Source organism: Phyllostomus hastatus, unplaced genomic scaffold, assembly GCF_019186645.2.
Source record: "Phyllostomus hastatus isolate PE091 unplaced genomic scaffold, TTU_PhHast_1.1 phas_scaffold_555, whole genome shotgun sequence".
In the NCBI taxonomy this organism is placed as follows: domain Eukaryota; kingdom Metazoa; phylum Chordata; class Mammalia; order Chiroptera; family Phyllostomidae; genus Phyllostomus; species Phyllostomus hastatus.
The window spans coordinates 2,621,745-2,643,327 of NW_025334036.1; the positions used below are offsets into that span (position 1 = coordinate 2,621,745).

General features: G+C 64.0%; 1 protein-coding gene across 3 annotated transcripts; it reads right to left on the reverse strand.

The window, feature by feature from the left end:
- Positions 1-249: 249 nt before the first annotated feature.
- On the reverse strand, positions 250-19,431 carry MAN2A2 (mannosidase alpha class 2A member 2). 3 transcript variants are annotated; one of them, XM_045824793.1, is made up of 24 exons: positions 19,242-19,431; positions 18,031-18,124; positions 17,695-17,844; positions 16,895-17,152; positions 16,660-16,804; positions 16,369-16,540; positions 15,810-15,937; positions 15,416-15,589; positions 14,878-15,064; positions 12,454-12,631; positions 12,008-12,210; positions 11,716-11,898; positions 11,434-11,548; positions 11,121-11,188; positions 10,841-11,006; positions 10,176-10,412; positions 9,893-10,015; positions 9,541-9,655; positions 9,084-9,217; positions 8,707-8,848; positions 6,733-6,866; positions 4,868-5,062; positions 4,522-4,632; positions 250-3,895 (listed from the first exon to the last, which is right to left on the reverse strand). In XM_045824793.1, the coding sequence occupies exons 2-24, from the start codon at positions 18,073-18,075 to the stop codon at positions 3,743-3,745; spliced, it is 3,516 nt and encodes a 1,171-aa protein (XP_045680749.1). In that variant the 5' UTR covers positions 18,076-18,124; positions 19,242-19,431; the 3' UTR covers positions 250-3,742. The 3 variants fall into 3 exon arrangements, with proteins under 3 accessions (XP_045680749.1, XP_045680748.1, XP_045680747.1); XM_045824792.1 differs by having other exon boundaries at positions 19,139-19,431; XM_045824791.1 differs by having other exon boundaries at positions 19,125-19,431.
- Positions 19,432-21,583: the final 2,152 nt, after the last annotated feature.

Sequence of the window (21,583 nt, forward strand, 5' to 3'; positions counted from 1 at the left end):
AGGGCTCACTCGGCTTCTTCTGGGAATAAGCTTGGAGAGGTGAGAAGGCTCCTTCGTGATAAAGTGGACCGAATAGTGACGGACTCGGGCCCAGAGTCGCTCTCCTGTTCTGCCTCACCGCTGGGCCCTGCAGCCAGACGACAGTGACCGCAGCTGATGTCACTCTAACCCCTGGATGGACATGGAGGTCCGGCCCGAAATGGCTAGTGCGTTTGGACCATGAGTCTAAGAACTTCTTAAGGACGCCTGTTTGATCTGAGCCAATATAGAAGATATTTATTTTTTAAATTCAATTTTTTAAACCATCAGAAACGGGAGTTGGAAGTAGAGGGTACGCAAGTTTCCCCCCTGAGCCACTTGACGTTAATGTGCCAACCGGATGCCCTGTTGCCCCTAAACACCTTAGTATGTAGACACAGAAATTCTATGTGACCCAACTAGAACCATCAACACCAAGAAATTAACATTAGCACATGGCTACCTTCAGTCTGTGATAATAGGGCGCCTCACGGTTTACACAGAGGCTCACTTTGCCAGAGCTGGGAACCCAAAGTTCTGCTTCTGGCCTACAATTAGAAAATGCTTTTCCCATTTTAAATACTCCATGCAGCATTCTTAGACAGTAGGGGGCAGCAGTATTGCTGTGCCTCCTCTAGCTGGAACGTTAAGTCCTAGCCATTCCAGCAGGGAACACCCGCTTCTAGGCATCTCGAGGCTTTTACACTCAACGCCGTGTCTTAAATCTTCATTCCTGTCACATTCCAAGTGCCAAGAAGGCCTCCTCCGCAACCCGCTAGTGCGTAGACAACCTAATTATGCGGAGTTCACTTCCAGTTCAGGTTTATTCTCAACTGGGGAGGTCAAAGGTCAGGAGTCGCAGTGGGTGGAAGCCCTTGGCAGGCCCACTTGGTCCTGGCAGCTGAACTGATTTCTCACCGACTCTTAAATAAGACTGAGGTTTGTTAGGAAGGATCTGGTTTGTCCTCAGGGGATGAAGACAAATGGAACCGTGAGAACTGCCACTGGGAAGTGTTTGTTCTTCGTACACATTTTTGTTAGAGAAACACAAAGACGTTTAGAGATCTTGGTTTTGATGGCCAGCCTCGTTCCCAGCCTGATCTTCCCCTCCGTGAGCGCCAGAGTGTCACCGCGAAGCACAGTGACAGTGTGGTACGCAGGTCGATTTCCGGGTACAGGTGTCACCTCCCCTACACAGGTACTGGAGGTCACACTTGCCCCCTACACAAGCCACACCAGCGCTCTGCCTGGGTGCCGGCGCACCATACAGCTCTCCCTTCTTCACGCAAACAGGGTGGTTCTAGGGGGACAGAGAAGCGCAGGAACAGAATTCCATCCAGTTCCAGGGGCTGAAGGTGCTTCTGTCTGCGTTCAGTCCTGGCTCCAGCTCTGATTGTTAACGGTCAGAGCTGCGAGGCCTCAGTGCCGGCACTCCACGGCCACGGTCCAGCGCTGCTGCTTGCCTCGAACTTGGGGGCCCGCTGCCCGGTTTGGTGTGCAAGAGGGTCACCTGGGAGCTTGTTACCATGCAGATTCCTTGGCCCCTCCTCTCAGAGACTGGTCCAGCAGGCTGTGCCCGGGAATCTGCCTTTCCCCTGGCACTAGTTAGTTTTTAGTTCTTGCCACGTCGGTCTCAGGTCCCAAGAGCTCCGCTCCACAGACCGCCCTCCACGCTGATGACCTTGTCTCTTGCACTGCGGGACAGATGGGATTCCGAGTGTCCCGGGGGGCCGCGGTGTCACTCTTGCAGCTCTACATCGCTGCTTAGCGAGCTTTTCTCCTCGTGTGCATTTTCTCCCCCAGCTGTCATTTGCGTCTTAACCTTGATGTTTTCCATCACGCAGAAACTCTGAATGTGTTTGTGGTAAAAATCTATCTTTTCCCTTATTATAAAAACCTTTTAGGTTTCACGTCATTTAGAACAGACCTTCCCACACCAGAGGTACAAAAATACCCTGTATTTTCTGCAGTAATTTTATAGTTTGAACTTTTTGATATTTTCCCCTCTGGAATTAATTCTTGTGGAAACTATGAGGCAAAGAGCTAACTTTCAAAGATAAAGTACTAGTTACTAAATAATCCGTCTTTTCCCCCGTAAATACTGCTTTTATCCTAAACCCCCAAACAGCTGGGTCTGTGCACGGCCCGCCCCCCTTGTCCCTCCAGGACACACGCACGGGACTCGTCACGGTCGCTTGAGCACCCCTCGGGAAGTCCCGCAGGCCGAGTGCCCTCCACCCCCCCTCCTACGGCACGGCCACCCCCGACTGACGCATCAGTACTCACAACTAGTATTCTCACACGTTTACTCTTCCCAATGAACTTTAGAACTTGTCAAATTGCAAAAAATATCCAATCTCACTGGAATAGGATGAATTTATGGGCTGTCTGGAGACAGCCGGAGTCTATACAGGAAACTGCTAGTGTCAGCGGGGTCAGCTTATGGAATCAATGCTCTTGCTAGGTCTGCAGTTGACTTCAGGGGCCGGCCCTCCTGTTGTCCCCACGTAATGACAATTGTACCTCGTCTCCATCGCCCTCACCGGCCACACCGCCGGGCTCGGCTGTGCCGGGACTTCCCTCAATACCAGTAGGGCCTCGGCCGGCTCTGGACTCCAGCAATGCCGTTCCCTGTGGGTTTCTGATAGCAGCCTTGATCTACATCAGCACGTCCCTTTCTAACCTTAAACCTGTAAGAAGGGGTAGCTTGTGAATTTGGCCGATGTCGTTTCAGCATCGGTAGAGGCTATCGTGAATTTTTCTCTGTTAATTGGAGCGGAAATAAAGCAGCCGCGGTGCCTGCAAATGACGCGCACACCCCTGGTCCCGCGCCAGGACCGCTCCTGGCCCTCCGGGAGGGGGGGCACCGACGTGGAGCCCTGTGGCCTGGCTGGAGGGGCGGCGCCAACAGCCCTCTCAGGTTGCCCGCGCCCGGCGTCTCGGAGGCTCCGCTGTCTCTCCAGGGAAGGAAGCCTGGTTGACCACACACCCCCCACAACGATTGGAAGGAGCTCTGGGGGACAGTGGGGTGCAGAGTACAGGAACCGAAGAGGCGTCAGTGGGGTGGAGGACCCCCCACGCCCCGCCACCTTCCCACAAATCAACACACAGACCAAGTGCCCAGCCCCAGACGGGGATTTGTACCTGAAGTGTCCTGCGACCTCTGGCGCAACAGCGTCTAGTGACTCCTCCTGCCACACTGCAGCCCCTAGCCAGGGCGGGCGGGTCCCACAGCCGTGATGCCTCCTCCACCCGCTGCTGGCTCAGTCCCCATTCCCCTCCTGCCTGCCGAGCAGGGACAGGCAGTCCCTACACGACCCCGGGATCCCCCGTCGCCAGCCAGCCCTGAGGCCGGCCGTTACCCCCTGGGCCTCCCCTACCCCTCCTGCTTCTCCGCCATCCCACTCTGGGAAAAGACTGGGTGCTTGGGCCTGTGCCCAACGGGGCGGCCACTCGCACCCCGAGCCGAGGCCGGCCCTGCCCACCCCGACCTTGGGCCGGGTCTCCCTGATCTCGCCAGTGTGGGCCCTGGCTCCCCAACACCGGGCCGCGGGCGGCCCCCGCACACAGAAGCAGCCACAACCAGGAAACCAGGGCCGAGCCCAGTCTGTCGGGTTCTGAGAGGTAGATCAGCACAGGAGACGCCCTGCGTGGCTCGTCCGACCCGGCCTTGTGTGGGAGGCAGTCTCTGTGGACGGACCTGGTCTCCGGGCCGCGGGAGGCCCTAGCCCAGGCGGAGGCGGAAGGTGGCGACCTCCATGGGCTCCAAGTAGACGTCAGTGCCGTTGGAGGGCGCGGCCAGCGGGTACAGCAGCGTCAAGGACGTCGGCTGCAGGAAGCCCACGTCCAGGCCGTGGAAAAGGCTGCCCAGGGCCACCTGTGCGGAGGAGAGCGGGCAGGGCTGTGCTGGGGGCGGGCACGCCGGACGAGGCAGCTGCTCCCCCACCCCACCCCAGGGCCTGCTGCAGCCCCGCTCAGCAGCCAGGTGCCCCTCACATGTGCAGGCCTGCACCCATGCGCCCTATCTCAGGCTCGCCCACGCGGCCCGAGCCCGGAGCCTGCCCTTGGGCCGAGGGTCGGCCCCGGCCCTGAGCTGTGAGCCGTCTGAGCGCAGGGCCTGCGTCTGGGTTCACTTCTGAGCACCCGGAGGCTTTTTGTCAGGGCCGGCTTAGACCGCGAACGAGCTGGACGGCTTTCGGTGTTTTATTCCTGTGACTCCTGCTTTGTTGGGTGGGCGCCCCTGCCCGGGGGAGAGAGGTCCAGCTGCGTGCCTCACGGAGAACCTGCCCGCCGGCCCTCAGCAGCTCTGAACACGAGTGTCGGCAGCTTCCCCCTTGCTCTCCGCCAAGGCCCAGAGTGACCCCCGCCCTCCGATCTCGGCCAGACCCCACTGCAGTCTCACCCGCCTCTCTTCGCTCACGCCTGCCCTCCCCAGTCGCCCCGTTTCCCTCCCTCCCTCCCTCCCCTCGTCAGGGGTTCTTCCCGCACCCGGGCCCTGCTCACCTTGCCTTGGCTCGTGGTGCAGTTGAAGCCCAGGTTCTTGGCCTCGAGGCCACAGTCAAAGCCTTTGCGGTGTAGGATGAGCGCGGCTTCCGCCGAGGGCAGGGCATCGTCCTGGGTGACAGACAGGCGGCACAGAGGCAGTGAGTGTGTGAGAGAGTGTGTGTGTGTGAGTGTGTAAGAATGTGTGTGTGTGTAAGAATGTGTGTGTGACTGTGTGAATATGAGAGAGTGTGGGGGGTGCTGCTCAGGGCTCGCAGGTGCAGCAGCCCCCCTGCCCAGAGGCGGGACAGGGACAGGGAGGAGTCTGGGTGAGGCCCCGGAGGTGCAAGGCCGGCGGGGCGCTCACCTCGGCGTGCAGCGTGCGCAGGTTGAGCAGGTGGAAGTCGCAGGGCAGGGAGGCGGCCAGGGGGTGGAAGGAGCGCAGGCTGGGGGCGGGGCGCTGCCTCTTGGCCACAGGCAGGGCGAGCACCGGGGCGTTCAGGGACACGGAGGTCAGGTGGCTGAGGAGGGACGGGTAGCTGGAGGAGTGGCCGTCTGGGACCTGCAAAATCGGCCCAAGACGCGGGTGAGGGGACAGAGCCGGGGACGAAGCACAACCGAGTGGGTCCCTTTGGGAAGAGCTTCCCTGCGGGGGGCCGGACACGGGGCGGGCCTGGCTCTGGGATCCGTCCAGCACGGCCACCCCTGTGGCACGCCACTCACAGAGGGCTTCTGCCCTCAGCCACCTCGCCTCTGCTTTGGGTTTTTTTTTTCTCTTTCCTTCAAGGACAGTCGTGAACACCACACTCCACCAGCAGCACCTGCCGCCACGTGGGGAGACTCTCAGCGCGGGTGGCGGGGGGGCGGCAGGCAGACGGCCGAGCGTCCCCGGGGGGCCGGGCCTCCAACGGAGGAGGCCCCAAGTGAGCCCCCCAACCCGGCCCCAGCCCCGACCCTCGGGCCCGGTGGTTCCCACAGCCGTGCCGGCTGAGACCGCCTGGGTGGCCGACCTGGACGTATGTCACACACTCGGGACCCTCCGCGACGGCCGCTTCCCATGTCCTGGGTTTCTGTCCCTGGCCCCCCCCGCCCTTTCCACTGGCCCAGAACCTCGCTGACCCCCGGCCTGTCCTCAGTGCCGCAGCAGCCGGGTCCGTACACCCACTCGGCCCCCGCCTCTGCCCCGACCCTCTCCCGCCCACGGCTCAGGGGCCGGCCACCAGCCTTTCCTGCTTGAGAGGCCCCCGGACCGTCCTCCTTCCCCCAGATCCACCCTCCCTGCTGCTGTTGGAGCGACCTGCCCGGGGCAGAGTCCTGATGACAACGTCCCTCCTGCCCGAGATCCTTCGCTGGCCTCCGGGGTGCAGTGCGGACCCCGGGCCAGGCACGCAGCCTGCCCCCACCGACCCCGAGCCGGCCCAGCGCTGCCGTGACTTCCTGCGGCGACGGAAACACGCGCCAGCTGCACTGACACGGCAGCTGCCTCCACGTGTGGCCATGGAGCACCTGCCTGCCGTGCGGTGAGTGAGAGTGAAGAGCTCACCGGTCTTTGTGTTTAGCTCTGGTTCATTTAAACAGCCGCCCTGGACAGGCAGCTCCAGTCTGAGGGATTGCACTGCTAGTCCCCATTCACCCCAGCCACCCGCACCTGGACGGCACCTCCTCCAGGAAGCCCTCCTCGATCCTCTGGCCCCCCACCCCCACCCACGAAGAGTCCAGGAGAGCACAGCCAGTGCCCCAGGCACGGGAGAGCGCAGCAGGTGCGCGGGGGCTGCTTGAGACACAGAGCCCGGAGGCGGAGGGGCAGGGGGCCGTAGAGGGTGCCGACGCCCACCACCACCTGCCGGCACTCACTCCGCACCCACCGCCGGCCCTCACCTCTCGGTCCCTGCTCCTGCTCGTGGGAAAGACCGAGTCCCTAACCGTGGCTGCCAGTCTGGAGAAAAAGCCAGGCTGCCGGGGGCAGAGAAAGCCACGGGATGAACAGGCTGCTGGGGGCCGAGGGGGCCGAGGGGAAGGGGTGGCCGAGGAGCAGGAGGGCCCTGGAAGCAGGTGCGGCGGGCAGGGAGGTGCCAGGCTGCAGGAGGCGGGGCTTCGGGGCATCAGGCTTCCTCCCCGCCCGGAAACCCAGCTTTGCTCCCGCCTCCCCGCCCAGCTCCAGCTGGGCCCCTCCAGCCCTTGGCCGGCACCGCCCCGGGGCCGCCCACCCTGCCCCGCAGGCCCCGGGTCTACCTCGCTGCCCAGGGTGCGCCGCTCCAGCAGGAGGCGGAAGCGGTTGCAGGTCCTCTTGTTGTCCTTGAGCCCTTGGCCCAGGCCGCGGTTGTCGTCCTGCATCAGCCTCCGGTCCAGGATCACCTCCAGCTGGCCTGCGGGAGTGGCCTGTGAGTGCCCGGCCCGAGCAGACAGTGGCCTCTGGAGGACCCCCGACCCCAGGCCCCTGGGTGGGGGGACAGCCCTGCGGGCGGATGGCCGGAAGCTCGGTCACTGGGGAGAAAAAGCACCCTGGGACCCGGGGCTGGAGGCGGGCAGGCCGGCCCTGGCAGGTCACCGTCCGGGCTCCGAGACTCACAGCCGGGCCCGGCCAGAGATCCAGGCAGGAGACCGGCCCGGACCGGCTGCACAAACACACTGAGCGGGCAAAGGCAAGACTGCCGGCGCCCGCCCCCCGCGGCCACTGCCAGGGCCCTGCCGGGGCCGGCTCTCGGGCGGAGCGGAGCCTGGTGAGACCACGCATCCGCTGCCCCTGCTCCGGGTGGGGGGGACCGACCCCCGCTCTGCCCGTCCGACCGTCAGGAGGGCTGCGGGGAGGACAGCCGGAGGGCCAGTCAGGCAGAGGCTCAAATGAGGTGTCATTTGGGGGCACCCTAGGGGAGAGAGACAGGGGGTGATCACCTTGTCTTCTTTTAAAATACGCTTGGGGACGGGGCGCACTGCAAAGCTGGCATGTGTGGGGGATGAGCGTCTTCCCAGCAGCTGTTTTTTATTTTGTTTTAGGAGCCCCCAGGGGAGCCCCCACGGAGGGCCCCACCCGCCCTTCCGCTGCCCGAGCCCTGGCTCCGGCTCTGGCAGTTCCTCGGTCGTCGCCCTGAGCGACCACAGAAAGGTAGCTGGGAACCCCAAACGGCCTCCTGGCACGTGAGACAGTCATTTCTCAGCACGCGGTTCCCGGAAGGGCGGAGAGAACCAGGCGGGACGAGGCTCCGGGCAGGTTCTACAGCCGCTGACCCCGCCGGGTGGGGGGTGGGGGGCGGGGGGCGGGGGGTGGGGGTGAGGGCGGCAGAGAGCCCCGCGGCTCCCAGCCCCGCGCTCACCAGCGGCCCCACGAAGCTGGGAGGGGACTCTCCACTGGGCCCCGCACCAGGCCCATCTCCAAGGGCGACCTGACGCCCTCTGGGGCCACCAAGTGCGAGGTGTCCGCTCCGCCCCGAGGGCGCGGAGACGCCCGGGCTTGCCCAGCGGACCAGCTCCAGGGCAGTGCTCCGAGCGTCCTTGTTCTGAGTCTTGAGAACGTCATTCTCTCTCTTAATGACCGTGAGTAGGAAGACAGCGTGTAATTTCCTCCTTGGCTATTGGTTTCATTGCAGCATCGATGTGCTTTCCCAACAGTCCCCCTCCCATCCCGGGCCAGGAGGGGGCTGCACACCGCCGCCGAGAACCACCATTCGCTATTCGGCCGCCCCTTGAGGGGGTCTACCAGGGCACCCACCCCCTGGACGCCTCCACCAGGGCAGAGGGTGACAGCGGTGCCTGCCCGCCTCCAGCAGCTGTGACTGACAGCTGATGATGCCCCCCCGCTTCCCTCGTGGGGGTGAGGCCGACTGGAAGGAAAGAAGGAAGAAAGGGAGAAAGGGAAGAAGAAAGGAAGGGAGGAAGGAAGGGAGAAAGGGAGAAAGGGAGGGAGGAAGGAAGGAGGAAGGGAGGGAGGAAGGGAGGGAGGAAGGAAGGAGGAAGGGAGGAGGGAAGGAAGGAAGGAAGGGAGGGAGAAAGGAAGGGAGGGAGGAAGGGAGGGAGGAAGGGAGGGAGAAAGGGAGGAAGGGAGGGAGAAAGGAAGGGAGGGAGGAAGGTAGGGAGGAAGGGAGGAAGGAAAGGAGGGAGAAAGGGAGGAAAAGAGGAAGGAAGAAGGAAGGGAGGGAGGAAAGAAGGAGGGAGGAAGGGGGAGGCCCTGGGGCAGGACACGCTGCCCCTCCCGGCCTCTTCCCCACTCACCATCGCGGAGGCTGGAGACGCCCAGGGCCTGGGCCGTGTGCAGCGTGAGGCGGCTCCGGGCGTCCTGGAGGTAGGCCATGACCGGCATGGGGTAGAAGTTGGCCTGCAGGGGCAGCTTCTTCAGGTACCGCCGGGGCTGCACCTGCGGGCAGGGCCGGCCAGCAGGTCAAGGGCAGCTGGGCCGTCCCGGGTCGGGGCTAGTGGTCCCTGACCACGCTGGCTGGCTCCCCCCTTCCCCATCGGGGCAGACCCCCGCTCCCCACCCCCACCCCACCCCCTCGCCGCACGCACACCCTGGTGCCTGTGACGGAAGCAAACGCCGTTCCCGCTGGGTCCCTCGGGGTCCCCAGGGCACGCCCCCCCCCCCCCGGAGTCACCTGAAAGCCGTTGAGGTCCGTGAAGAAGGTGCCCTGGCTGCCGATGTCCGTGCGGAGACGCACGGCCAGCTCCTTGTTGACGTAGTCCCGGATGTCCACCAGCGACGACAGCTCCAGGGACAGCCCCTCCACGCCTGCGCGCGGGGACCGCAGGAGAGCAGAGAGCGCACCACCGAGGCGGCATGAGAGACGGAGCCGCAGCGCTGTGCCCACCCTGCCCCCGCCCCCCCGGGCCATTCCCAGCGCTTCCTCCTGGACGACCTGGCCTCCAGGAGAATTAGTGAAGCGTCCTCCCAGCCCCCGGGGTCGCTGCTCAGGAGCAGACGCAAGAACAGAGCACGGGCAGAAGGGAGAGCGTGTCACAGTCGGGGGGTGGTGGGGTGGTGGGGTGGTGGGGTGGTGGGGTGGGCCGGCCCTCCCTCGCTCCTTCCCTCCCTCCCTCATCCGCACAGCGCACCTGGCAGGTTGTACAGCCGCACCACCTGGTGCACGTGCTCGTAGTAGGCCGCCACCTCGGAGAAGAAGGGGCCTTCCGTGACACGCAGCACAGGGGGGTCCTTGGGCACGTACGGCTGGGGGAAGAGCAGGTGGCAGCTGAGCCCACAGCGCAGAGCAAAGCAGGTGGGCACCAGCCCGGGGCCAGGCAGGGAAGTAGTTGTTCTGTGCAGGCTCTGGTGCCCCCCAACCTCCCACAGGCAGCAGGCCCCCCCCCGCCTGGAGGAAGGCCCGCGCCCCGCTCACTGCCTCCGTTCACAGGTCTCGGGGTGCAGGGCCCAGGCCCGAGGGGCCCCGCCACGTCTGCCGGGTACCTGGGCCTCGCCGTCAGGCAGGAAGAGGTAGGCTCCGCTCTTGTCCTTGGACGTGCGGGTGCCGTAGACGAGGAACTCCATGTCCACGCGCTGCTCCTGCTCCTCGTCCACCCTTCGGATGCTCTGCCAAAACACACAGCCCTGACCCCTGGCCCCACAGCGGCGCGTCAGGCCTGCCCCCGGGAGGGCTGGACGAACCTCCCGACAGAGCCACGCACGCGCCCCCCCCCCCCCCGCACGCGCAGCCGCACGCCCTCCTCCGGCCCCCGCCCTGGCCCTTTACCTTGAGGAGCCCGCTAAGGCCTGAGAACCAGACCTTCATGTAGCGGTTGCTGATGGCAAAGTCGCCGGCGCCGGAGTCGACGACGCGCAGAGGGAAGGCCTCGTGCCGGCTGACAGCCAGCCGCCGGCCGTGCAGGTGGACGCGCGTGGAGGAGGGCAGCGTGCGGTGTCCGTCCAGGCCCAGCTGCAGCTGCAGCACGCCCAGGCCCAGCGCCGGCAGCCGGACGGGCACCGACACCTGCCGGCACAGGGCGGCGAGGGAGCGGGGGCCACGGCCCGGGCCTCAGGGGTGGACCCGGGCCCGGGACTCTGCTCGCGGGGCCTGAGCAAGTCCCCGCACCCACTGGTGCCTCTGCCCCGCCTCTGAAAGGGGAGGTTACAGAACCTGCCCCCGTCAGGCTGTTGTGAATCTCATACGGAGAACCTGGGAATTGGCAACCCCACGCTGACCCCTCAGTACAGGCTCGCGGAACGAGCGACCGATGCGGCAGCCTTCGGGCTCTCACTGCCACTCTGCCAAACCACCCTCCCTTCAAACACTGACTCAAGTCCCCAAAGTGATGGTCCCCAGGACTCCTGTCCCCACCCCGGGGAGCGGGTGGGAGGGTGGGAGGGTGGTGCTGAAGGGCAGAGGGCCAGAGCCCCCCTGCCGTGTCCCCCCCTCACCTGGTAGACGTCGGGGACCATTTCGGTGGCGGAGCTCCAGTGGGCGCTGACCTGCACGGCCAGGGGCTGACCCTCCTCCGAGAACACGCGCACGTGGGGCGAGCTGACCAGCAGGGACGCCACGCTGAGCCGCTCGTGCTCCAGCGGGTTGAAGAGCACCACGTACCTGCGGGGGAGGGGGGGTGAGCTCGCCCAGGGGGCCCCTGCGCCTGGCTGGCAGGTGCGGGGGGCAGGCGGGTGGGAGAGGCTCTGCCTCTGCACCTGGCCTGTTTCCACCCACCTGGGTGAGGCGTCCAGCTGGACCACAGCGCGCTCCGGCAGGGCATCGTGATTCAGGCGGCTGTCATCCTGGAATTCAGTGGGTGGGGAGGGCAGAGCCGGCGTGAGGCTCCGCCCCGCTCCGCATCCTGCCCCCGCCCCCTGTTCCCACCGTCTGTCCTGGGTGGGGACCGCCAGGTGCACGGGGCACACATCCTCACCTCGGCCATGATGAGGAAGAGAAACACCCCCCACCCCAGCTCCCGGGCGGGGCTGCACACACCAGAGGGCCCCCCCCCACCCCCGGCAGCAGACCCCTGCAGGGGGGGGCTCACCGTCTGGAGGAAGGGTGCCGCGGGGTCAAAGTGGTAGGTCTCCTTGTCGCCCAGCACCAGGTAGTGAGCTGCGTTAATGATGACCTGCTTCAGGCCCACGAGGGAGCGCAGCAGCCTGGGGAGGCAGGAGGGGGGCCGCGGAGGAGGTGACCGCAGGCACTCTGTCCGCGCTGCCAGCGGGCTGGGGCTCCAGGAGGCCTGCCTGACGACCGCCCGGCACGCCCTTTCTTTGGGGAGGCAAGTAGGGGCGTGGAGCCCACGGGGAGAGGCCAGGGCCCGCACCTGACGCCGTAGTCCGCCACGACGGCCTCCTTGGCGGTGCCAGTGATGGCGTCGTGGTGCTGGAAGAGCCCCAGGGTGCGCCGAGCTTCCGTCAGGAGGGCCAAGTTCGAGAGCGGGTACTGGCTGGCCAGTCCGGCGCGGCGGGCGTGAGCGACGGCCAGGCTGTACAGAATCTCCGCCCCCCTGCCCGGAGAGACGAGTCGGCGCCGGCCCACACTAGTCCAGGGTCCCACCCTCTGCTCCCCACCGCGCATGCCCCCGGCCCCCCCCCGCCCCCCCGCCCGGGTCTCACCGCAGGTGGGCTTCCAGGACGCGGTCCAGGCTCTTGTAGAACGGCCGGGAGGTGTAATAGCCTGTCCAGTAATGGTCCTCCCGGTCCGCGTAGGAGAAGAAATCTCCACTCAGCACAGGAAACCCCGGGGGCTGGGCCCCTGGCTCCACCCCCGTCCTCTTGTACAAGGCGTCAAAGTAGTCGGAGAGGGTGCCAAACTGGGCCTGTGGGGACCCCCAAAACCCGTCCCCATCAGTGCCAGCGCCTCCCGGGGATGGTGGACCAGTGGCTGCAGCCAGGGACCCGTGTGCGCAGTCCCGTCCTCCCCACCCTCCGCTCCGCACGCACCAGCGGGGCCCGGGAAGGAAGGCGGAGAGAAAAACGGAAGCCCTGCGGGGGGTCAGCGGTGAGCCCTGGTCTGAAGCCAGGAGCGCGTGCTGGGGCTGCGCGGGGAGGGGCCCTCACACCTGCACGTGGAGGTCAGGCTTGCTGTTGAGGAAGTCGAAGAGCCGCTGGTAGTTGAAGAACTGGGCGTCCCACTCCTGGGGCTTGTCGTAGCGGAAGTCGTCGCCCAGCGGCACCAGCAGGACGTTGCTCCGGAAGAGCCGGGACTTCTTGCGGTACTGGTCCAGCAGCAGGGCTGCCCTGCGGGTGCGAGCGCGCGGCGTGCGTCTCCTGTGGCGTGGCGGCATCCTGGGCAGAGCCAGCCCGGGAGGCCCCTCCGCCGCCGCCCCATCAGGAGTCGCCCGCCTGCAGGCGCGCCGTCCGGCCCCCAGCCTTCTCCCCGAAGTCCCCACAAGCGGAGAGCTCTTTCCGCTCTGGCCTGCACCGTGCCTTCCCCTCCCTGACCCCACGCCCATGGTTCCCCTTCCGACGTAAAAGATGTGCCCGCGCTCCTCTGTGCAGGGACCCAGTGATGGACACGATGGATACTATGGATACGGGGGACAAGGGAAGACAGAACCGCACTCCCTTCCGGTCTGGCGCCCCCACGGGAGCGGCGTGCGTTCACCCGGGTGCAGCTGGCAGCCCCCTCGGTCACCCACAGCGCTATGTTCTCCAGGCCCGAGGCTCTCAAGGTCTTTTCTCCTCATCCTGACCTTTCTATTCCCTTTCCTGAAGCGAACTGTGGAAACCTACATCTCTACCTAATAAACCTGAGGTGGTGAGATCCAACCTACGTCCCAAAATGTGGAGATGGCTCGGGATCCAGCTTCATCCTGCCCACCAGTTAGGGAGGCAGCCCTGCGGTAAGGGGCCTGGGCTCGCGAGCCAGACCCCGCCCACACCGACTCAGTGTGCATGAGCTGAGCGATCTTCAGTGAGTGACTTAACCTCTCGGCCTCCGTTTCTATAAAATGAGGCAACATCAGCACCCACCATCCTAACGTCACAAGAGTTAAAATGAACTGCCTGCCCTGGCTGGCGTAGCTCAGTGGATTGAGCGCAGGCTGGGAACCAAAGCATCGCAGGTTCGATTCCCAGTCAGGGCACATGCCTGGGTTGCAGGCCACGGCCCCCAGCAACCGCACATTGATGTTTCTCTCTCCCTTCCCTCTCTAAAAATGAATAAATAAAATCTTTTTAAAAATGAATTGCATGCGTTAATCTTTGCTAGAACACTTGGAATAGTGCCTGGCACCTAGTAAGAACTAGAGATAAACACTTTTCTTTTTCACCCAAATCGGTACACAAACAGGGCCCTGTAGCATATCCTCAAAGCCCTTTTCTCTTTTTAGATCAACCTATCAGTAAGTCGCGTGTCGTGGGGGTCAGTGTTCAGTCAGCCACTAAGCTACTTCACCGCGCTGGTCGGCATCTGCTCTTCTGTTTTGTTTTGGGGAGAGGACGCCTCTGATACCGTTTCCCCCTAATTTATCAGCCCGGGAAGTCTTTCAAAGGAAGAAATGAGGTGACTCTCAGGACTTGCTCGCTGCACACCGGGGCTGGCCTCTGAGGCTCCCGGTGGCTGCTTTAAGAAGAATCCGGCCCTGGCTGGTGCGGCTCAGTGGACTGAACACCAGCCTGCAAAGCAAAGGGTCGCCGGTTCCATTCCCAGTCAGGGCACGTGCTGGGGTTGCGGGCCAGGTCCCTGGTGGCGGTGTGTGAAAGGCAACCACACACGGCTGTGTCTCTCCCTCTCTTTCTCCCTCCCCTCCCCCTCACTCTAAAAATAAATAAATCTTTAAAAAGAAAAATCCTGCCTCCGCAGCCCTAGGTGCTTATTTGGGAGCAGCATTTAGGTTTCTGGATTCCGGAAACAAAGGACCCCTTTCTTCGCCTCCAGTCACATGTTCTATCTCTTGGGCCTCACGGAAATCAGAGTACGGCAACGTGGAAACCAGTCCGACCGGCTACGTGCCTTAGGCAGCCTGGTTCTGGCTCAGTCACGGTTTTCTGTCACCCTGAGCCTGCTCTTTCCCAGGGGGTGGGCCTCAGAGACAGGGACACTTTAGGGGCCCCTGCTGAGTCTCTCAAAGGGAATGAGCCCACTTTCTCCGAGGCCAGAGGCTGCTGGGCAGGACCGAACGTGCACTTGCATTAGGTCCTCAGGACACAGAGGGTCCTGGCTGACTCGGGGCCAAGGCAAGGCGCCTGAGCTCAGGGACGATGGCCTAGGAGGCCGAGGGCTGGAGGGAACCGTACCCAACCCGAGAACGACTCGCCCCTGAGTCAGCCAGGCAGCTCTGGCAGCTTGCCGGGACGCAGGGACACGTGCCCGCTTGGGACGTGAAACCATCCGGCGGAAGGCGGTTCCTTCCAGCCACATGTTTTCCGGGGAGGCTGGTGAGGGAGCGGCTGCCGCAGGGGCAGTGGGCCCGACGCACCTCCTGAGCCCCCGGCCCGCCCGAGCCCCCAGCCCGCCCGAGCCCGGGGCTGGCGCCAAGTACCTCTCGGCCACGTTGGCCTCCGTGATGGCTCGGGGGGGCACCTTCCAGGGGCAGTTGATGCGCCCGCCGGGCAAGCGTTTGAAGTCGAACTGGCAGCAGATCTTGGGGTCCGGGCCGCAGGTGTGGGGCACGTCGTAGCTGTAGAAGGGCATCATGTGGCAGAAGATGTCCGTGGTGGAGTCCGAGTCTGAGGGAGACACAGCGGGCAGTCAGCCGCCGCCGACCCCGCCGTCGGGAACTGGGCACCGGCGCGCGGGCAGGACGGGGGTCTGCTGAAGCTACAGGCAGCCCCGACCGAGGCGGGGATCGACCCAGGCTCAAGGCTGCAGAGGACAGGCAGGCCGAGGGTCAGGACACAGTGGGGACTCCGGAGCACGCAGCTCCCCCATGGGACGGCTCGCCCACACCCTGGGGGTGAACAGTGGGTCCCATAGAGGCAAGACGTGAATTTGATCTTCTCCCACCCAGTGCCTGGGGACCCCCGCTCTGCTCCAGGGAGAACGACCACCACCACCCCATCCACCCTGCCCGGCCTCACCCCAGGTCTGCCTCCACATGAACTCCAGGCTGTGGGTGGTGGCAAAGTGCTTCTTGATGGCGTAGTGCACCCTCTGAATCAGCATGCTGGTCAGGTTGGCCCGGCGCAGCAGGTACGCCATGGTGGGGCTGTGCCCGAAGGGGTCCACCGCCCAGCCGGAGCGCGGGGCTGCACCTGGGCGGGGCCACGGGAGCCAGAGGCCCCCCCTGAACACCTCAGTGCCGGGCCTCCCGGTACCGGGGCCCCAGCTCCCCTCACCCTGCCATCACACCGGGGCCCCTGACGGGGCAATTAGCACACCAAGGAGCCACCCCCCGCCCGCCCCTGCACCTTACAGCCCCCTGCTGTCCTTGGGGGTCCAGCTCTGGGGGCAGACTCTCTTCCCCGGCCTCACCGAGGTTTTTCTCCAGCCACTGGTGCCCCTCGATGAGCTGGTCGATCAGCGCAAAGTAGTGGGAGTTGGCCTCGTCGGGCATCACCCAGCCTCCCGTCACAATCTCCAGCTGCCCGTTCCCCACCAGCCTGGAGGAGGTGAGGACGCACAGTCAGCGTGGGGCGGGGACAGGTGCGCACTCGTGCCGAACGGGACATGCCGGGCCTGTGCACCGCGGCCTCCCTGAGCCAGCTCACCGACACCTGCGACCCAGGGGCCGGACGCGTGCCCTCCCCTCCTGCCAGCCCTGGCCCTGCTGACCCGCAGACCCCATCCGGGCGCCCAGGAGCCTGGCCCCACGCTTCCCCTTCTCTGTGCTCACGGAGCTTTGCTTTCTCCTAACACAAGCGACCCTCAGACCAGTGACCCTGCCTCCTCGTTCTGGGCCCCTCCACCACCCAGCTGCACCCCCACCCTGCTTCCCCTTGCGGCTCCTGCCACAGCTGCGACCACAGTGGCTCCTCTGGGTGAGACCCGGGCCCTGGGGGCCGCCCTCCCCCGCCCCCCGCCGGGCACTGGCCTGCGGACCGCTGCTCTCTTCTGGGCGTTGATGTTGTCCCACCACTTGGCGAAGAAGGAGACCTCGGCCCAGAGGAAGCGCCGCCGCGGGTCCTCCTGCAGCTTGGACACCATGCTGTTGAGGATGTGCTGCGTCTGCTCGGAGTAGTACTTGTCGAAGGTCTTGATCCAGCCTGGGGGGCCCGACACGGGGTCCCCTGAGGACGCCGCGCCCGCGGCGACCCTCCCCCTCCCCGACCCCTGCCGTCGGAGGGAGGGCCCGCCCCGCAGCCCAGCTCCGGCTGGCCCCCACCTGGGTCGTTGTGAGAGTGGGGCACCACGAACACCTGCAGGTCCTCGGCGTCCCAGTCGTGCGGGCCGTAGGAGATGTCGAAGCCTTGCTTCCACACGCCGCCGTCCACGTTGTCGAAAGGCAGCTCCTCCGACACGGTCAGCATCTGCGGAGCGGGACGGTGGCTCGGTGAGGCCTCCGTGGCCGCCGGGGGCGGGGGGGGGTGCGGGGAGCGCCTGCCAGCTGGGGCTCTTACCTGCAGCTCCGGCTTCTGGCCCCGGCCCCCCAGGGCAAACTGGCAGTCTTGCGGGGAGACGGAGAAGAAGCTGGGCCGGGGCTCTGGCGGCACCACCCAGGAGCCGTTGGCCGTGTAGTAGGGCAGCAGGGCGGGCGGGCCCTCGGCGTTGGCGGTCAGCTCCAGCACAGACTCCTTGATGTGGCTGATGATCTCGTGGTTCTCCTCCAGCAGCTGCTCCAGCTGCTGGATGCGGTTCTGCAGCACGGAAATTTGGCTCTGCCGGGAAACCAGAACGCCATCACCCGCAGCCCCTCGTGCCTCGGGGACCGTCTCCGCCCGGGGCCCAGGACCTGAGGCCTGCCTGCTGACCCCGCGCTCCCCGGCGGAAGGCAGGGCCACGAGCCCACGGGCGGTGGCTCTGGTTGGATACGGGAAGAGGTGCGAATCGCCACGGAGGACCGCAGTCCACTCGGAAGCAGCCTCACTCTCCAGTCCAGGGTGGCAAAGGTTGCACCTCACAGGCCTATTCCCACCCGCCGGCACGGCCCGTGTGGAGCGCCGGGCTGACCAGGGTCGTGTCCGGGCTCAGTGGGAGCGAACGGTGCGGTCTGTGAGCAATGGCTGCCGGGAATTCCCGAGACAGAGCAGCCGAACCTCACCGCCCTCCCTCCCCTCCCCCTCTCCTTGCCCGCGGGGAAGGACGGTTCTCACACGGGACTGACGAGGCTCCCCGGCCTGGACGCTAACCTCAGCCCGCACGACGTGTGTGTGTGTGTGTGTGTGTGTGCCGACAGCCTCAGACGCCAGGCGTGACTCACCCGAGGGAAGTTCCCGCCACTCTGGTGCCGGGCAGGGTCATGCTGCACTCGGTCCAGCATGAGGTAGAGCGAAAAGACCGCCACGCAGAAGACAGCTGCCCCACACACGGTCACCTGCTTCTTCAGCTTCATGCTGGCCTCCACGGACCCCTGGCAGGAGGGACACCGCATGGAGCGCCGCCGGCCAAAATCCCTTCGGCGACCTTTCCACCACACGCCCCAGTGAGTTCCCGAGGGCTGCTCCCAAGGAACCTCTGGGTGCGTGACTCCCCCCCCCAAAAAAAGCAAGCTTCGAGCCATCAAATCTCAACACTGCCCTGTGGGTCCTGACCCCACCTGGGTCTTCTCTTGGCCGAGATACAGAAAGCACAAGTAACGCATCCGAGGCTGGTCCCGCTTCACCCCGACAGCAGCTCTCCCCAGGCTGGTGCTAGGAAAAGCAAGACAGGATGACAGACTTCCCAGGTCTGGCTCCAGAGGCCACCACACAACCAACCTCCTGATTAGAACCAGCTTCCCAAAGGGCTTATCTGTAAGAAAGATTCCACCCAGCAAAGGAGGCGGCTGTCCAGGCTCCTTGACCACGTGGTTCTAGTTCCAGGGGAATAAACTGCTATCTGTTTTGATTGAACAGGTATACTCGAAGCCCAAAGAGACAGACAGGAAAGCCTTTCTCCCTGCGCGGTAGGTCCAGACTGGCACTGGGCAGAAGCCGTGCCTGGCACAGCCCTTCTCTCATTAGGAAATCCAGAACGAATTCAAAAAGCAGCAGCTTATATGTCTAACATGGACCGAGTTCTCTGTCTCCTCCTTGTTAGTTCTGACTCCGCAGTGGGTAACTTTCAGCCTCTGCTCACGCGGTAATTAGGTGACCCCCTGGGGAGCCAGCGGCGACTGATGCTGAAGATCCCCTGGGCAGGGAGAGGTCTGGCAGAGCTGTTCGGCTGTGGGGCAACTTCGGGCGCTGCCCCCGCCCCAGCCGGCAGGCCCCTCCTTGCGTGCTCCACGGAGGGAGGCCGCTAACTGCTAGCCAGCGTGAGGGGGACGCAGCTCTGAGTCTCGCTCCGGCCAGGGGCCCAAAGGCTCTGTCGCCTGTGCCTTGTGCCCTACTTAGCACAATCTGGTAGTGCTCAGAAGCCTCCGGGCAATATTTTTAGCCCTTGGAGGCGGATTCGAGGCCAAACTGGGTGGAGCTGGGGGATACCACCGGAGGCAAGCACCTGCGCCAGGTCCTCGGCTGCCCACCCGCTGGAAAGCCCCTCCTGGCCCGCCCCTCCTCCGCACGGACTCCGCAGGTCCCAGGACCGTGACAACTCCCCGGTGCGGGAGCACGGGCCGCTTTCGGCCCCGAGGCACGCTCGTGCTCCTGCTGCCCAAGCGGGCCGCGGCGGGATAGGCGAGCCCTCCCCCACGTCTGCCCGGCGCGTTACCGTCTGAGACTCGCCTCGCGCCGCTCCGGGCCCCGCCGGCCTCGCGGTGCCACTCACATCCCCGGGGTCAACGGCCCGCGCGAGGCAGCGACGCAAGGAAAGCGGCCGTCCGCCTACCCGTCGTCCCGGCTCCGCGCGTCGCAGCCGCGCTCCCGCGGGGCCCGGGCCGCCGGCGCGCTCCAACGCTCCCGCCTGCCCGCGCCGTCCCCTCCTCTAGCGGCCGGCAGAGCAGCGTGCGGGGCGGGGACAGCCGCACCCCCGCGGCCCCGCCTGCTCCTCGACCCCACGCAGCCCCGCCCGGCCCCAGCCCGGCCTCTCTTCTCCCGTGCTCGCCCGTTGCCTGGGACGGGGCCCGCAATGCGCAGCCGCAGTCCGCCCCGCCTGGGCGCGCTGCGGACCTGGGAGCAGGGGAGCGAGACTTTATTTGGTCTGAATCTTACTAGAGTAAGCACAGAATCAAACCCCGTGGCGCACTTCCCGCGCCCGCCCCGCTCCGCTCTAGGGGTCCTTACTTCCACGCAGCTGTTCTCAGGCAGAGAGGTGCTGCCCCCTGCCGGTGCGGCGCCTTCATCACCATCCCTCTCCTGCTTGCCACCCAAGGAGTTAAGTAAGGCAGCACGTAATTGCCTTGGTGATTCTCCTCTTATTGGGCGTCTGGGCTTTTGCAATTTTGAAGTATAATAAACCATACTGCGATGACCTTCTCCACTAAGTCCACGTCTGTCTTCTTTCTAAATGACCTTAGGACAAATTCACAGTAGCGCGGCAAAAAATAAGGACTGATATGACCGGTGATGAGCCGCACACCACGGCTCAATTGCACACTGTTGAATATTACTTTAACAATGGTTTTGTTGATTAACCGGATTTAAAATGGCACCTCGTTGTTTTAACTCCCATGTCTTGGATCACCATCCGGAACGTTTTTCTAGGTTTATGTACCAACTGTCACTAAGGCGGCAGACCCAGCCTGGGTCTCTCGCCTGTGCTCTGGGAGACATTATCTTCCAGCCCTTCTATTGAATTGTTCACTTTGGCAATCACGATCTTAATGTTCCAGAGCTCTTGTTTGTTCTCTCCTAGCTATCTTTTTTTTTTTTAATTGAGATATAGCCCTGACTGGTGTGGCTCAGTAGGTTGGGTGTCATCCTGCAAACTGAGGGGTCGGTGGTTCAATTCCCAGTCAGGGCACACGCTTGGGTTGCAGGCCAGGTCCCCAGTTGGGGGGAGCGCATGAGAGGCAACTGATCGATGTTTCTCTCCCTCTTTCTTCCTCCCTTCCCCTCTCCCTAAAAATAAATATATAAAATCTTTAAAAATAGAGGTATAACTTGTAGTATACGGTGCAAGTCTTAAGTGCACAGCTGGGTAAACTTCAATAGCTGTACACACAAGTATAATCACCGCTCTGACCGAACACAGAACATTCCCTTCACCCCGAAAGTCTCCCCCATGTCAAGAATCAAGCAGTCACAACGTGCGCTGTGGTGGCTCACTGCGCAGCTGTGAGGCGGGCCCGTCACACTTGCACAGACTCAGCAGGTAAGGAGGCGACGAGCCCCACGGGATCCAGACAGCTGACCGACCACTCAGACCGGCACGGAGTCCACTTCCTGCCTCCCTAGTCCCACAGGATGACACTGAATCGGAGGGACCAGGTAACAGGATGATGGGAGGTATGCGGGAGGTATGGGGGTGGGCCACTCCGTGGCTAAAGAGCCACCTCCAAACTGCAGCCAGCACTTGTGTGGCCTGGGGCCGCTCTGTAGAGTTGGCCGATGAAAAGGATGAAAAGCCCCACACTCAAGGGAGACTAGGAAGAGGGATGACCAGCGGCCCAGGGCGGTCTCCCACAAGCCAGGGCGTCTCCACTGTAGGCTGCCAGTCCCCTTGCTCCAAGCGTAATTACTTGTAGGGCATTCTCTCCAGACTGTCAAGACCCAGGCCAGCCTGCCCGAGCCCTGGCCACGTGGCCCACAGAGGGGAGACGTGCAGGGCGGCAGGAACACCTCGGGGAGCTGCGCACCTGCGCCCGCACACCTTGCCATTGGCACCCCTCAGATGTGGCCCTTCCTCTCGCTTCTCTGCGGCTTGGTTTTGCCTGTCCGTGAACTTCATAAAATGGATTGGAAGGATGCACTCCTGCCTGTCTGACTTCTTAGCATGTCTTCGAGAGCCATCAGGGCTGGTGCGTGTATGTACCGGGGAGTGCCCTTCCTTATTGCTGTATACGTGTTTGAGTCCTTGGCAGTTTAGTCTGGTCCTAACTCCTCTCTCCCCCTTTGGAATGTCAGTTACTCACGGATCGGAGTCCCATGTGCATCTTAGGCTGGTCCCCCCCCCCATTCTTCTCTCTCTCTCTGTACTTCCATTTAGGTACCTTCTATTAGATCTATCTTCGAGTTCACTAATTCTGTCTTCTAATGTGTCCCATTGCTATAATTGTGACTTTATCCCTT